Source organism: Daphnia magna, linkage group LG9 (assembly GCF_020631705.1).
Source record: "Daphnia magna isolate NIES linkage group LG9, ASM2063170v1.1, whole genome shotgun sequence".
Taxonomy (NCBI): Eukaryota; Metazoa; Arthropoda; class Branchiopoda; order Diplostraca; family Daphniidae; genus Daphnia; species Daphnia magna.
The window spans coordinates 5,308,530-5,324,867 of record NC_059190.1 but is presented as its reverse complement, the minus strand read 5'-3'; the positions used below and the strand labels follow the sequence as shown (position 1 = coordinate 5,324,867).

Sequence of the window (16,338 nt, the reverse complement as noted above, 5' to 3'; positions counted from 1 at the left end):
AATTCAATCGGATACCGTCTGGACACACCCAAAAACAAGCAAATGCAATAAATCATAGGTTGTGCTAAACAAAAATAAACAAAAGTTAACAAAAACAGATGATATTTGGGTAATATATCACAATAAACAAAAATAAACAAAGATTTTACATATTTAGGTATGAAATAAAACACAAAGAAACTAAATGAACAAAATTTCGTGCGAGGAAGCAGGGAATCGAGGAATCGACCCTGGAGTACTACTACGACGTGCTTGATTTGTGCAGGAGGGTAAACGCGCGTATGGCTGAAGCTACAAAGCTAGCGTATTTCTGGCAGGGGTTGAGACCTAGTGTACTAGAACAATTATGGGGCTTAAAGCCCACCAACTGCGATGAGTTCCTCCAGGAAGTAAAGCGCTTCCAGGAGATGACCGATCGAGGGAAGCAAGACGAGTGGGCTCTGTGAGTTATGGGAAGGGAGGAAAGACCCACGTATTACCCATCGCAGCAAGATGCAACGGTAGAAACGAGGTTGGAAAAAATTGAGAGAATGTTGGAGGAATCAATGTAGAGAAGAAAAAGAGCGGCGTGAAAGCAGCCGGAGACAGAGAAGGAGAAGCAGAGGGGAGGACTTGGCCAAGCTGGAGACCCAATTAGTGGAGACGAGCGACACTCATGGAAATTCTTCGATGTCGGGAGCGGTTGACTTACTGAAAGTGGAAAAATCCCCCAACTTATGTTATTTCATGAACTCATGTACTGGTTTTTTTTTCTTCTCTGACTTGATGTTTGACAAGGTGTTGTCTTTGTAGAGTGTAGAGGGGTCAAATGTTTACAATGGTTTGCTGAGTTTTTGGGATGTAGAGTTTTAAAGAAAAGCAATAGCGATTTAAACTATCGTAAGAAAAAAAAGCCTTAAAAAGGAGATTTTATAGGAAAGTAATAGCGGTCGGGACGACTCGCTATCTAGAGAGGGAGATGTCGCGGTTATTGAGACTATGGGCTCGATCGTCATGTCCGGCGATCATTTATCGGATATTTCCCACAATCCAATCCGAGATGTCCGGCAGTCTTGTCCGTAGAGATTTCCCACGATAGCTTCTGTTCTCCAAACGCATAAATACTCGTACGTTTTCCTTGCTGTAGCCCCAGTCTACTTATATCTGTTGTAGTGTGGTGTACATTTACAGTGAATAAACCTGTCTTAGTCACTACCCGGGTCTTCAAGTAACTCCCGGCGTTACAATATGAATAAACAAATTATAAACAATAAACCACTGAAATCCCATTGAAAACGTGTGGGGGGATATTGTGCGTGAATTTGACGCGAAAGATTCCCGAAACAAAGAAGAAATTTTGGGCATGCATAGACCGCTTGGCAAAATTTTACTGAAAATAAAGCTTATCGTGAAAAACTACGCTTTCAATGACAAAAAGACTTCAATTATGTATTGAAGGTAACGGCTGGTGGATGAAATATTAAACATACAGTAACTACCTAAAGTTTCCGCACAGCTGAGAGTGGCTGAGAGAAGCTTATTGGGAATCGGTTTCTTTTTTTTTAATCGCAAAAAATCAAGTTTTCGTCCGACAAAAACGATTTTTGGACTGGGGATTCTTAGATCTAAGTTTTAGATCACGATTTTTTGGGAATTTTTTTGTTTACAGGAAGGGCTCTTTTAAATTGGAATGAAAAGTTTCCGCACAGTAGAGAGAGCTAGTAGTAAATGGGACTACTTTGGCTCTCTTGTACGGGGCGGAAAATAAGGTTAGGTGGGTTCATTAGGGCTTAAAAAAAAAGAACATCGTTAGCTCTATAAGCGCATGTATAGTTTAGTATACCATGCCATTTGAAACATCATTTAAATTTCGATTTGAAAATGAAAATTTTTCAATTCCTATAAAAGTTTCGCCCTTTTATTCCCGTGCGTAGTTGCCATTTTTCTTAAATGTCTACTTTTGTAATAATAGAGGGAGAAAAAAAGAGTGCCTACGACTGCAGCGTCATCCGCTAGAGGCACTTAAGTTGAAACTACTTTGCTTTAGGCCTGTAGCAGAGGTTTAATACTGTTTTGACTTGTGAGTGTGTGACTTGATGGCAATTCAAATTCTTGGGAGGCGGATGGGTGAGTTGGATAAGGCGTCACTTGGTGATCGGGGCACCTTGTGATCCGAGTTTAACTCTCCTGGTGAGCATAGTTGCTCCCACATCTGGGCACGCACCACTACACGGACAGTTCACACCTCTTCCTAACAAAAAAGTCATCGTTCAACAAGTTCGCATAAAATTGATGGTACTTCCATCGCCCTCTTCCACACAAAATACACACTACAACATTTACACTGCTCATATGAAAAACAGCAAAAAAAAAACTCGTCAAATTAACCCTGGTGGTGATAATGGACATCAGTCCAATGGTTGCGACCCTGTGTGTCTGCAGCTGCGCCTAATGTAAAAAAAAAAAAAAAAAATTCAAATTCTTAATTTTTGTTTATGAGATTGCTCTTTTATTAATATGGCTAATTTCATCCCAATTTTCGGTCCCGAAAACAAGTTAGAAAGAAAGAAATTTGCTTTGAAACACCTAGACCTGTCTATTGGAGAATTTTGGAACCCATGCTTGTTTTGGTGACGAACAACGTTATGCGTAGGTTGATTTAGCAAGGGTCGTATTCCGAACACCAACTTAAGTCAAGTTTTGCACTTGACTTTGAAATTTCTGTACTTTACTTGAAAAATCCTATTCTGAAAATAAAATTTTTGAAGTCAAGTTCGTTTCCACACTTTACTTTTCAGGTTTCTGTACTTAACTTGACAGATTTGTCAATCCAACAAATTGTTGGATTGAGGACCTAAAGTGGTACTTAAGTAATGCTAATTTTGCGTGGTTGCACCGCAATTCAAATGAATTGCAGACGAAATTATTCAAATTAATAATAAACATGGAAAGTAGCACGGATAGCGATTCATCATTCAATGTTGAAACGGACGAATTTGACGAGTTAATGATTGACTTGCGCAATATGACGAGGTTGACGGAGAAATGAATGATTCTGACAATAGTGAAACAAGTGAACCGACGACAGATGAATCGCATTAATCGTAACCGTTTTCGTCCATTCTATGTGAATCGTAAAGATATTCTTACTCTATTCGATGATGAAAAACTGAGGAAAACTTTTCGATTCGACCGTGATTCAATTAACTTTATTACAGGTATTTCTTTTTGTTGCAAGGTATATCTTGTTGCTAATGTTTAATTCTTTGAGCTAGGATTAGTAACACCTTATTTGCCGAGAAGAAAAACAAGGGCTAGACGTATTTTGACCCCTACTGATCAAGTTTTGATTGCTTCGCAATTCTATGAGGGTGGTTCATTTCAAAAATTGGTTGGAAATGTTTTAAGACTGAGCCAACCATCAGTTTCACGAGCAGTGAGAGGCGTTTCAGTTGCACTATGTGCTATTTCACAGCGCCACATTAATTTCCCGAAAAATCTTATTACAGTGATACGTTCCACGAGCTATAGAATTTTACAGTGATACGAATCAAATAATTTTTAGGTAAAAAACGATTTTTATGACATCTCTCGAATGCCCGGAGTTATAAGGTGTGTTGATGGTTCGCATGTGCGAATCGTGCGCCTAATACACCACGAAAGAACCTATGTTAACAGAAAAAACTATCATTCAATCAACGTTCAGGTAATAGTGAATGCGCAATTCTCATTTGGGTGAACGTTAATTGAAAGATTTTTTTTTGCAGGGAATTTGTGATGCGAATAATCGTTTCTTATCTGTTAATGCTACCAAGCCTGGCAGTTGCCATGATTCAAACGTATTTAAAGACAGCAGCATAGGGAGGAAATGTGCCCATGGCCACTTTGGCAATGGTTTTCTGCTTGGTGACAGCGGTTATGGATGTACAACACATCATATAACTCCATATGGCACTCCAGAAACACCCAAAGAGGTTTTACTATACAGCTATTGGTTGAGGGTTGGCAAAATAAAAAAACTTGTCTGTTTTAGTTGCGTTTCAATCGAGCACACAAGGCTACCCGAAGCATGATAGAACGTATGTTTGGAATTTGGAAAAAATGATTTTATTGCCTACATGTTGAACTCAGACTCACTCCAAGTCGAGCTTCTTGGTTCGTTTGTTATAATAATATTTTATAGTTTGACCTTTGTATAAGCTATGATTTTTCCCTATTACAGCATAATAATAGCGTGTAGTGTTTTACATAACATTGCTATTGATCGGAATCAGCCTTGGATGACGAAGATATTGAGATGGAAGATGATCATGACGAAATAATCCCTCCTGCTGTCCCACAAAACGGAGGCGGTAATCAAAACGAACGCTTTTATTCGTCGCCAAGGATTTGCTAAAAGAGCACGCATCACACAACATTCATTTTGAAACAGTGTATTTTGTTTTATACAATGATTTCATTTGTGTGCATCACAGTTCGTCTTTTGAGTTGAAAATAAGATCATGAAGATCGCTAGGAAGTTCAGATTTGTCATATGGCTCGCCTAGTTCACGTCTAGCTTGCATAATCAATACTAGCACTTTGAGCCGCTGTTCTTTCACACGGTAGTTTGCAGATGTTTCAGATGATGAGCAAACATTCAATTTTGCGTTTTTTACCTGCTGTCTCATGCTTAATTGTGTGGTTGATGAACGTTTTCTGCTACTTTCAACACTCCCGTCAAAAGGGGCTAAAGAAGATGGTCGTGAATGAGTTGCTGATGATCATGGAGTAGCTGAACCTGACGGAGTTGCTGAGTATGACGTAATGGCAGACTTTGATGGAATCACTGGCACGGCTGCAATTGGCAATCCTGACGACCTTCCATCGCATATGGCCAAAGGAAACGGTGTCGTTGGTATAGGAGACGAATTGTGTGCTTCCCGGCTTATAATTCAATAAATCACAGTTAGTCAACGTCACACTATTAAGTTAGTAAATTGTGCTTACATTTCGTCTGTTACTTCAAAATCAATATCTTGTAGCCTTGCATCACCGTGTTGAACTTGGTCGTACAGCGATTTTAAAGCTTCCTCGTCAAGAGTCTCAGAATCACAGCTTCCCTATAAAATTGGAAATAATTAATGAATGCATTTAGTATAAACACACGAACAATTTCTTCAACTTACGGAAATTATTTCTCCTGGCAGACATGGGTTGTCTTTCTTAAAAACATGTATGTGAAGTTTCTCGTACAGTGGCTTCAGCTGAAATGCTGGGCCACCACCTACAAGATTTAAACAAAATGCACAAACTGAAAATAAAATAGGTTTAAAATATTTACCTGTCCCCTTAAGTGAGTTGGCATATAACCCAATATCTTTCTTTGCCACCGTTTTCAAATTATTCCATTTCTTTTTTAGTTCTTCAACACTTCTCGGTTTAGATTCAGCAAAGGATGTTCTAAGAACGTGTGCTATAATTTCCCACGCAGCAGTTTTAGCTTCCCTAGAGACACAACTATCAAAAGCACCTTCAATGACATCCTATTTTAAAATGTGAGTGGTAAAAATGAGAAAATGCATTCAAACAACCAATAGTATTTACACTTTACCTTGTTTAAGATGAATTGGTCAACAAACGTTTCGGTTTCTATCTCAGACCACAGTTCCCTTGGCCCCTTGTTTACAGTTTTCTGAGCCATACTATTAACTAAAATAGTATTTTAAAAATACACAGAAAAAGAAACGAATGTTTGATTTCTTTCAGTGAAACACACAAGTTTGTTTTTGGACAGGCACAACATTCGTCTGCTAAATTCACAGCAACGGAAATTGCTATTGGTTGACGCCAGGCACGCCCACTGTACAAGTGAAGTCAGTATCTTAACAAAAGGAAAAGTCAAGTGTTAATTATTAAGTATAGTGTGGTTTTTTATTGAGAATAGAACTTCAAAATAATCTAACTTGAAATCCTACTTTTACTGAGACTGGCTTGACTTAAGCCAATTTAAGTCAAGTTTCTTACTTGACTTAAGTTGGTGTTCGGAATACGACCCTAGGTTACAAATTTCACAATTAACTTATCCATGTCACAATTTATTGTTATAGTTTCGATAGCAGTGGGCAGATAACTTTTCATAGTGGTTTCCATTGACTTCATGTTCCCAACATAGTTGCTGTATGGGGCTACAAGCGTTAGAAAAACTACATGGCAGATTAGATACAGCCCAGTACATCAACTTGTTGCGATGCAATTTGTTGCCACACCTTGCTGGTAGTAAACTACATACATGATTTTTTTCCGGTCCACACTTCCAAGTCTGTCCTTGACTTCATTGCTTCCAACAACATAAATGTCATGAACGAAGGGCCAAACAAATCTGGGGACCTAATGCCCCTGGAGATTGTGTGGCGTGAGATTTTAAAGAGACTGCATAAGGCTAAAAGATTTGTGTTCAACTGTGAAGATCTATGGAATGCAATTCGTGAAATGTGGTCAATGCTTGTAGAAGAAGGTTTCATTGTCAACATCATTCAGTCACTCCCTCAACGATTAAATTCAATTGTGGAAACGGATGGTGAGTGGGTAAAAGTTTGACTCTGTAGGCTACTTTTATTCTGGACAATAAACTGAATACAGGTGAAAAACAAAAAAGTCATCTTCTACGTAATTTTATTTCCCTGAATAAGTAATAACAATACAGTGTGTATTTTAATAGCGGGTGTGACCGCCTTTGGCCATTACAACTACTTGACATCTTTTTTCATCGAAAAAATATATTTCTTGAGAATTTTTTGAGGAATGGCGTTCCAGGTTTTTTCAACATTCCTCCAAATGCAATCTTGTGACGAACGTTGAGTTCTATCTAATTTACTGTCGACGTAATCCCACATAGCCTCGATGGGGTTGAGATCGGGACTTTACGGAGGCCAAACCATCCACACAAGATCCCCTTACATGAAATAGTTGGTAAAATATAGTTATTGAATGGGAAAAGGAGAACAACAAAATTAAGACTAACCAACTTTTTCTTTTTTCTCCAAATAATTTCGGCAATATTTGGACGCGTGTTTTGGATCGTTGTTTTCTTGAAATACGAATCCTCTTCCGATCAGCCGTTTACCCTCCGGAACGGCAGTGTGTACTAATATGCTATGATACATCTCTTTGTCCATGATCCCCACGATACGTTTCCATTTTCCTTACACCTTGGGTGCATATTCCAGCCCACACCATTATGCTGCCCCCACCGAATTTCACGGTAGGTGTTAAGCACTCTTTATGGAATTTTTCACCGGGCTGTCTACGAACGAACATTTTTCTTTTGGTCCCAAAAAGTTGAAATTTAGATTCGTCCGTAAACAACACTTTTCTCCACTTTTTCTTTGACCATATCACATGTTTCTTTGCAAAGGCAAGTTTTTTTTTAATGTTTGCCTTACTTAATAGCGGTTTACGGGCGGACACTATTCCGAAAAGATGCCAGAAATGTAAAGTTCTATTTACAATCGAATGAGACACAGGAAATTTTCTACCCATATTAAACTCCTCTGTAATCACTTTTAAAGGTTTACGCCAATCACGAAGAGCGCATAATTTCAGATAGGGTTTATCTGACTGACTCAACAGTGCAGGGCTTCCGCTTCCACGCAAACTTTCACAACTATTAGTAGTCTTAAATCGTTTTATACTGTCTTGCACTGTTGATGGTTTCACACTGGTTAAAGAACCAATTTGCCTGACAGAGAACTTTAACTGATGATGAAATATAATTTGAGATCTTTCTTCGACAGAAAGATCCTTTCGTTTTCCGCGAGTCATTTTGAAGTGTTGACGACTAGAAAGAATACTTTGTACTGAGTAATAATCATTATTTTATTCATGTTTGGTTAAGAAAACGTGGAAAAATATTTTAATCAGCGGTCTAGGAAGCATTTCAAATTTTGCCAGATTTTTCGACCCCAGCCTCTTGACTCAAGTGCCTCTAGCGGATGACGCTGTAGTCGTAGGCACTCCTTTTTTTCCCTCTACGATTACAAAAGTAGACATTTAAGAAAACTGGCAGTAGCTGCCATGCACGGGAAGAAAAGGGCGAAACTTTTAAAGGAATTGAAAAATTTTCATTTTCAAATCGAAATTAAAATGATTTTTCAAATAGCATGGTGTACCAAACTATACATGCGCTTATAGAGCTAACGATGTCTCTTTTTTTAAGCCCTAATGAACCCATCTAGCCTTATTTTCCGCCCCGTACAAGAGAACCAAAGTAGTCCCATTTACTACTAGCTCTCTCTACTGTGCGGAAACTTTTCATTCCAATTTAAAAGAGCCCTTCCCGTAAACAAAAAAATCCCCCCAAAATACATGATATAAAACTTAGATCTAAGTTTTTTTTTTTAAAAAAAAAATCCTATTTCCCCTTTCAGCGTCGTAACTTTAGATAGTTACTGATCATTTTCGGTTTTTTTTTTAAAAAAAATCTTTTTCAAAAAAAATTTTGTTGCCTTTTTTCTTAGATTTACAGTACCCGCGCCAAGTATTGGATCACCTCGGTCCAAAAACGGCGTTTTAACCCGCACGAGATAGGCCAAACGGTGTCTCGCCCGTGAATTTTTTTTAAATACTAAGATTGCTCGTACGAGGTTAATTTTTTTAATCAGAAAGATAAAGAATTAGTCTTTATCTTTCTGATTTTTAATTTGTAAAAAATAAAGTTTTTATATGGGAAAAAGGATAATTTTGAAATATTGGATCACCCCCGATTATCAGTTCTCTGCATTAATTTTTTGAACATTTTCTTGATTATATCCAAGCTGGTCACTACCGCTGCATTATGTTGCCCCGGTAGTTTATACCCTCGTTCAGTCATTTCCTGGAAGCGCTTTATTTCCTGGAGAACCTAGTTGCAGTTGGTGGGTTTTCAATTCCATAATTTCTCAAGTACGCTGGGCCTTAGCCCCTACCAGGGGATACGATAGCTTTGTTTCCTCAAGCAGCCTTGCGTCCATCCTTCGGCACAGATCCAGAACGTCGTAATAGTATTCGAGGGTCGATTTCTCAATTGCCGGTTTCCTGGCTCGTAACTTTGCTTCGCTTTGTTTACGTAGTTTACGGGCGTAAACTCCGTCGACAGTGTTGGTTTTACCCCTCTGACCACCGGGTGCCATTGTGCGTGCGACCACGTATTGGATAGCTGCCCCACCGCCTCCATACATGTATACCATTTGCTCGCAGCCCCGCCGCCTCCATACACGCATACCATTTGCTCGCAGCCCCTTTCAACGACAGCTCAACGCGATTTCTTAGTTCGTTCCCACTCCACAGGTTGTATTTTCCCACCTTTTTATAGCAGTGAATCCAACTCACTACGTCTTCCCCTTCTCGTCGAGTGAATGTGTGAGCGGTCTGATACTTGGTTTGAGCCGCCGTCACTATAGGATTCAGGGAAACGGCTGCTGCAGCTACTACAGAGTATATCGCTCTCCTACCGTGTAGCCATCGAGCACCTATGACCGAGGATCTCCGTCTAAAAGCCTCAAAATCCCACTCCATTCCTTCTCCGGTGTCACCAGGATTGGAGATTTCCTTGCCGTCTGCCCACGCTAGGGTTTTCTCTTCGCTAATATTAGCTTATTGTAGTAAACAACGGAAACATTTCTGTAATTATGCTTTAGCAGTATGACACCTGTCATCTGAAATCTCTGATGAAAACACTGCCGGAAATCTCGCATAATAAGATCACAGGAAACCTCTGATAAGATCACTGGAAATCTTCGATAATAAAATAGTGGAACCTCGCATATGGACAACCAAGTCCATAGTTTCGATAACCGGTACAATAGATCAAACCAACTACGCGTATCCAGGCCATGACAACGTCGAGTCGGCCATATTTACTATCATTACATTTTATTTGTCTGTGTAATTGTCATGCATTTTATTTGTGTTCAACGGAATAAATGCTGTAGTTTTCTACCAGGGTGTAAGGAAAATTAAATGTTTTAACCATGAAATAAGTATTTATATAATGAATTCTATGATATACAGTACCTACCAGTAGTCTTTGGAAGCCTGAGAGAACCTTATGCAAAAACGCCGTTTTTGCGGTTCTCTCAGTGCTACAATTTTTACCCAAATGGTACTATTTTTGGTATCTACGTTCTCATAAATAGTGATAACGTCCCTAATTTTTTCCAGAATTTTTTTTAAATGGGAAGGGTGAGTAAAAATTCGATGAAAAAGTCTTTAGAAAGCCGAGAGGACCTTATACAAATCAGGTCACTTTGGCTTTTTTTTTTGAACAAACAGCTAGGGCTCCGAAGACGCAAAAAAGCTTAAAAAAAGAATTTATTTCGCTTACTTCTCCGACTATGATCAGCTAACAATGAGCAATTGCAATTGCACCGAAGCCACCATGACGACGTAACGAGAACACGGACTAGAGTCGTCTGCTCTTCAAATTCGTAGTCATTCCAAATATTTCATTTGACAGTCGATTGGAAAAGGACAGAAAGTTTCTATTTCGCTTTTGGTTATACAATATCCTGTGAATCAGATTTACATATTTGTTATGCCTGGCATTTGGTGAGAGCAAGTTTCTTTTGCATAAAATATGTTTTATAGCTGGAGTGAAAATTCGTGTTAGGAAAATAGTAGAATTTGTGCTATATGAATATTCGTTAAAACTCTTACAACCCAAACAGCACACTGACGTCTTTTAAAGGATATTTATTCATTCTAACGGCACTACTAGAATTTCTTAATTCTGTCCTGAAATCCTACAATGACGACTTAACGACTTACGCAACATTTATTGACATTTAGATATATTTAGACTGAAACATGTTACAGTGAACTAGTTTTGGCTTCCATCATTAAGAAATGAATTTTTGATTAAAATGAAGCATTTAATAAATCTACACATTGCGCTCTTTGACCAAAATACCAGAAGAGAAACATAACTATTATGAGTTTCGATCATTGGACTACCGTATCATAGACTGAGCTTCTTCTTGTTAACCAATCACTACGTATTGAAAAAGAAATTCTGGATTATTATTTGATGGGGTGTACGTAATTCTTACAAAATTGAACCCCAACGCTATACTGTAAATTGTGGAAACGTGGCTTTTAAAGAAATCGATCAAAATAAGACGTCTTCAGAGGGACGCGATTTATTTTTAAAAGGACCATGGCTTAAGCACGTCCTTATAACGTCCTTTGGCGGTCCAGTACTGCACGTCCTAGTAAGACAGATTTAGGATGAGTTCCTGCATTAAATTGTTATGTGGGAAGGTGATTGTTGTAGCCTGAGTACGTCGCCCCATCCCCTTCGATGCCCTGGTTGGGGCCAGTTGGACTTAGTACGTTGCCCAGAGAATGCATAGTGTAATTGCACTCGCAGCTTCAGCTTGTTACACTTCATTTCATGGCGAAGTTGGTTGTTATTTTTTCTTCATAGCAAATTTCAGACTTATATGCCTTGTCACTGAAGCGCTCAGTGGGTCCGTTCTTCGTTTTAACTATTTTTTTGCGATGATTTCCATCGCATTCGTAGACCACACTCCCTGCCGTTGATTTGTTCTCTCTCCATTTTCAGGCCACCCCTGGTTCAGTTTCCGCTTGGCCCTCCATCTCTCCTTTTCAGTTTGCTTTTTCGCACGATAGTGGGCATGCCTAAAACGCGAAAGCGAAACGCAAAACGTAGAGCGCCTAAAACGTGGCCGTGCGAAACAGCCACCCAGGCAATAAGCTGCGAAAAGCTCAATATCGCCTAAGGGCAGCATAAATTTCGAAACGTTTTTGCGAAACCTTTCTTTGCTACGCTTTTGCCGTTTTGCAATATGAATAAGATAACGGGAAACTAAACACGATGGGGAATTTAAAAAGGCATTAAATATAACAAAGTGTTTATGATCTGAATTGTAGTTGCCGTGCAACTGCAATACAGATATTCTAGTTGCTAGGTCACCCAGCTTCCCTTTGGCTGGGCATGTTTAGTGCTGGGCAATCCAGCTCCTTTGTTGCTGAGCAATCCATTTTTTTTTTTATTTTTATTTTTTGCTGAGCAAACCAGCTGTTTAGTTGCTGGGCAATCTAATTGCGCGTTAGCTAAATGTTATTGTTAATTCCCACGGTTTAAATGTTGATTCAAATTTTTTTTGTCCCAATGGTGACTTGATGATGAAAACACGAATGGTTTTACGCGTTAGATTCTTACCGTACCCTACCATTTTTTGGGATGACTATTTGGGTATTTTATTCGTTCGATAGTAGTAGTTTCGTTTAGTGGTTGGGTTAGTCGTCTAAATGAAAGTGCTGAAAGCTAGCGCTAGTGAAATCAGCCAAGAGGATTTTAACGAAGGAGTTATTTACGAAACTCCGGGTCTCGAACCACAAGGTGGCTTTCGTTATGTATTCCAGTGGACGGATTCAAAACAAAAAAGTAAGCCATTTTTTTTTAATATTCGTCGTTTCTCGATACTGATATACATGTAATTACTCATAAAGAAAACTGGAGAACAGACAGTTATCGGTGGCGACAAGGAGGATCAGTTTCTTACGAACTTCCGGATGTAGGTGGAATCGGGAAAAAGTATTATTTCCAACCGATAACCAGTTAAGATGACGCAGTGAAAGTTATTATTTCTAAGTTGTTTACTCGGGTAGCCTACGTTTATCCTACTGAATCAAAAGTGCTCGTTAAGTACAGTATCCTGCACAAAAAGGTGAACACAGATTTATTTTGAAAAAGCTATCTACGGGTAGTAAATATTAAGTAGTTTTCCTTTTTAAGGAGAGGTAGGGTGGTTTTGGCGCAAAATCATCATAACCCCCTTATGATGATTTTGCTCCAAAACCACCCTATTAAAACATTACCGTTGGGTAATGTCAGTCCAGACACCTTTTTTTGCCCTAGGTATTAAATGTCTGGAAAAAAGTGTAGACTGTATTATCGGTAGACTCCCCTACCCCACGGCTAAGTAGAACAATTTCTGCAATACAAAACAGAATCTTTCCATTACTCGTTATTGTCATTATCGGGTCGGGTAATCGGGTAGCATATGGAAACACCAAATTGTTTTTATCAGTATGCTAGCTATTTGCTAGTAAATTGATAGTGGTTAATTGGATACGTTTCCGTCGGCGACTCGGGAGATCTGCGTTCAAAGCTTGTTTGCGTTAATAGTTTTCAGAGCAAATCTAGGACTTTTTTGGAGGTGCGACAGCGAACAGGCGTGAAAAAAGTGTCTCAGCCAAGCTCGGAAAAAACCGCGTATCTATTTAACCCTCCCCCCATAGTGAAACCCCGTCCCAAACAGGTGACGCCCCCCCCCCAAGCCCAAAAATGGCGTCTACTAGCACCGAATTAAATCCTACGCTGATTTTCATGAAGAAAGATGACGGGAAATCGTTCAAACAAATGAAGACCATCGAGATAACGCAAATAATCGAAGAACTAGAATCAAATCTAGGTGTATTTGAGAAAGGAGGTGTGACAATCGCTCCTGGAGGGGCCCTTTTTATAAAACCGACTACCAAGATACAGCAATTGCAACTACTAAAGGTAACCTATACATTAAACGGAAAAATAATGGTCACCTGCACAGAACCAAAATCGGCGAATAGCACAAGAGTTACCATCCACCAAGTCCCTACAGGAGACACAGACGAGGAAATGTATCTGGCACTCAAAAACCATGGATACAATGTAAATTCCGTCTATCGGTTTGAGACCGACAGAAGTGCAGAAAATATTCCAACTCCCACAGTGGCAATTGAATTCGAAGGCAGCGTCCCTAAGGAAATTCTCTTAAATGACATTTCATTCACACCATGACCTTACGTTCCAGGAGCACCAAGATGTGCAAAAAAAAGTCAAAGACTAGGCCCCACCAGCAACAACTGCAGAGAAGAAGAACGCTGTAACAACTGCGGGAATAAGCATGAGGACATGCAAAACTGCACAGCCACGCCCCGATGCATAAACTGCGAGAGAAAACATCCAGCAAGTTCATCAAGCTGTCCCAAATTAAAGCGGATGAAGCTGATGGGAAGAATGCCACTTATGGAACAAGGTAAAGCAATGCCTCCACGCCAAACCTATAGCCAAGTCCTGCGTGAGAATACTATTTCAGCAGTAGATATTCCTGAAATGGAAATCATGAAAGGAAAAATAAAGGCCATGCAAACCGAACTAAAATTCGTCAAAGAAGAGCTGTCCAAAGTAAAAATACTAGAAACCAAGGTAGCAAACATGAGCGTGGTGGTCAGTCAAGTAGAAGAATCTCTTGTTACCCTAAAAACAGGACAACAAACATCCAACCCAAAACTGGACAAAATCTGCCTCATTCTAGCCAAGCTCCTCCCAAACACAAACATGGAGGAAATGGAGGTGGAGCAAGCAGGTGACGAACCTCCAAGCAGCCAGGCAAGCACAGGTACCGGAACGAAAACTGCAACACACAATACCAGAATGGTTACAACAAGAAGCCATAAAAATGATGAACCTGATCCGGTGAGTAAGAAAGCCAAAATCAACACAGTATCGCAAATCCCTTTAAGAAAATGATCAGTTTAATACAATATAATGCAAGAAGCCTTACAAAAACAAATTTAGTTGAATTTAAAGCAGACCTGCACACATACAAACCCCATATAGCTACCATATCAGAAACTTTCTGGAAGGATAACTTCGCCGTCAAATTCAAACAGTACTATGTTTGCCAACAGATACCGCAAAAACCAGTCGGGAGGAGGAGAAGCAATCCTCATCCACAAATCCCTCCAAATCAAAGTACTTGAGATAGAAGACCTGCAAACAATAGAAGCAATAGGAGTCTAAATCGCCACAGAAAACAATGGAATAAAAGAAATGTGCGAAGTCATCTCAGTATACGTACCCAACGGCCAAGTATGTAACGAAGAAGAACTAACACAACTGTATATCTCATACTCAAACAGCATCAACATATGTGGCGACTTTAATGCAAGGCACAAGGGTTGGGAGGAGAACTGTGTCCACTCGAACCGCAGCGGAAGAGCAGTTGCAGACCTGTTAGAAAAAGAAAACCACCTTATGTTAGCGACACCTCCCTACTTAGGCACAAGACAATGCCCAAGATTACTTAAAAGCACAACAATAGACCTAGCAATAATGTCGTCACACCTAGCGGCATCAGAAATTACCAAAGGACCCTACATTAGCAGCAACCCCTTTCCTATACATATAAAAATCAAAGCCAAACCAACACAATTCTGCACCCGACCCCCAAGCTGGAATTTCAATGGAGTGGACTGGAGGGCATGGAACGCAAGCGTTAAAAAGCCATAGATTCAACTACATTCTACGAAACGGAAGATTCCAGCCTAAAATATCAGATCTTCTATGATGCCCTAATAACAGCAAATAAAGACAACAATATCAAGTTAAAAAAAGATACCCCAAAAGGCACAGAGGCAGAACCAACAAGAGCCTGGTGGAACAAGGAATGCAAAAATGCAGTCGCTCGATTGCGCAAAGCAAGAAACGCATGCGACCCTAAAAGAGGTGGAGTTAACTGTGAATCCAATAGAGCAGCGTGGTGGGAAAAGGGGAGGGGAAAAAAAGACTATTAGAAAAGCAAAGGAGGACTCACTCAACAAACATATCAACAGCCTAAACCCACAAAGCTCCCCTCAAAAAACATGGGCATTTACGAAAGCTTGGATAAAAGGTGCACCCGCATCAGACCTTTACTCCTCCCCTCTAAAGGACCCAGCTAATAACAGACTTTAAAACTAAAGCAAACATTCTAGAGAACCAGTACGATCACGGCCAAGGGATACAACCGGACAACCGGAGATTAGAACTCCACATAAGAAAACAAGTAAACGTGACTAACCCAAACGGCCTTAATTCGGACATCACCGAGAGAGAGCTAGGATATAACATGAGTAATTTAAAAAGCAACGCTATTGGGCAAGACAAAGTGCACAACAAGATGCTAAAAAATCTATCATATGACAACAAGAAGCACCTCCTACACCTCTTAAACAATATGCTACAAACAGCCTATGTCCCCCAAGATTTGAAAGAAACCACCATCATTTCTATCAGGAAACCTGAAAAGCCAGCAGAAGAAGCAGAATCATACCACCCAATTTCATAAACTCATGTTTAGGAAAAATCATGGAAAGAATAGTCAACAGGAGAATATCTTGGCAACTAGAGAAGAAAGGCCAAGATTGAGAACGTAAGCCGGCTTCCAAAAAGGCAGCAGTACATTGGATAACATAATCGGGCTAGAACATTTTATCAGAAACGGATTCAACAAATTAAACCCCATCAACACGTATGCAATATTCCTAGACGTCTCAAAAGCATTTGATACAACA

The 16,338-nt window shown here is 39.6% G+C and overlaps 1 protein-coding gene and 1 pseudogene across 1 annotated transcript; one reads left to right on the top strand and one right to left on the bottom strand.

Moving 5' to 3' along the window:
- Window positions 1–4,396: 4,396 nt before the first annotated feature.
- On the bottom strand, window positions 4,397–5,802 carry LOC116930758. Its single transcript, XM_045178789.1, has 5 exons — window positions 5,573–5,802; window positions 5,303–5,504; window positions 5,148–5,245; window positions 4,969–5,081; window positions 4,397–4,905 (listed from the first exon to the last, which is right to left on the bottom strand). The coding sequence occupies exons 1-5, from the start codon at window positions 5,660–5,662 to the stop codon at window positions 4,743–4,745; spliced, it is 666 nt and encodes a 221-aa protein (XP_045034724.1). The 5' UTR covers window positions 5,663–5,802; the 3' UTR covers window positions 4,397–4,742.
- Window positions 5,803–14,020: 8,218 nt separating this feature from the next.
- Window positions 14,021–15,295, top strand: LOC116933460 (annotated as a pseudogene).
- Window positions 15,296–16,338: the final 1,043 nt, after the last annotated feature.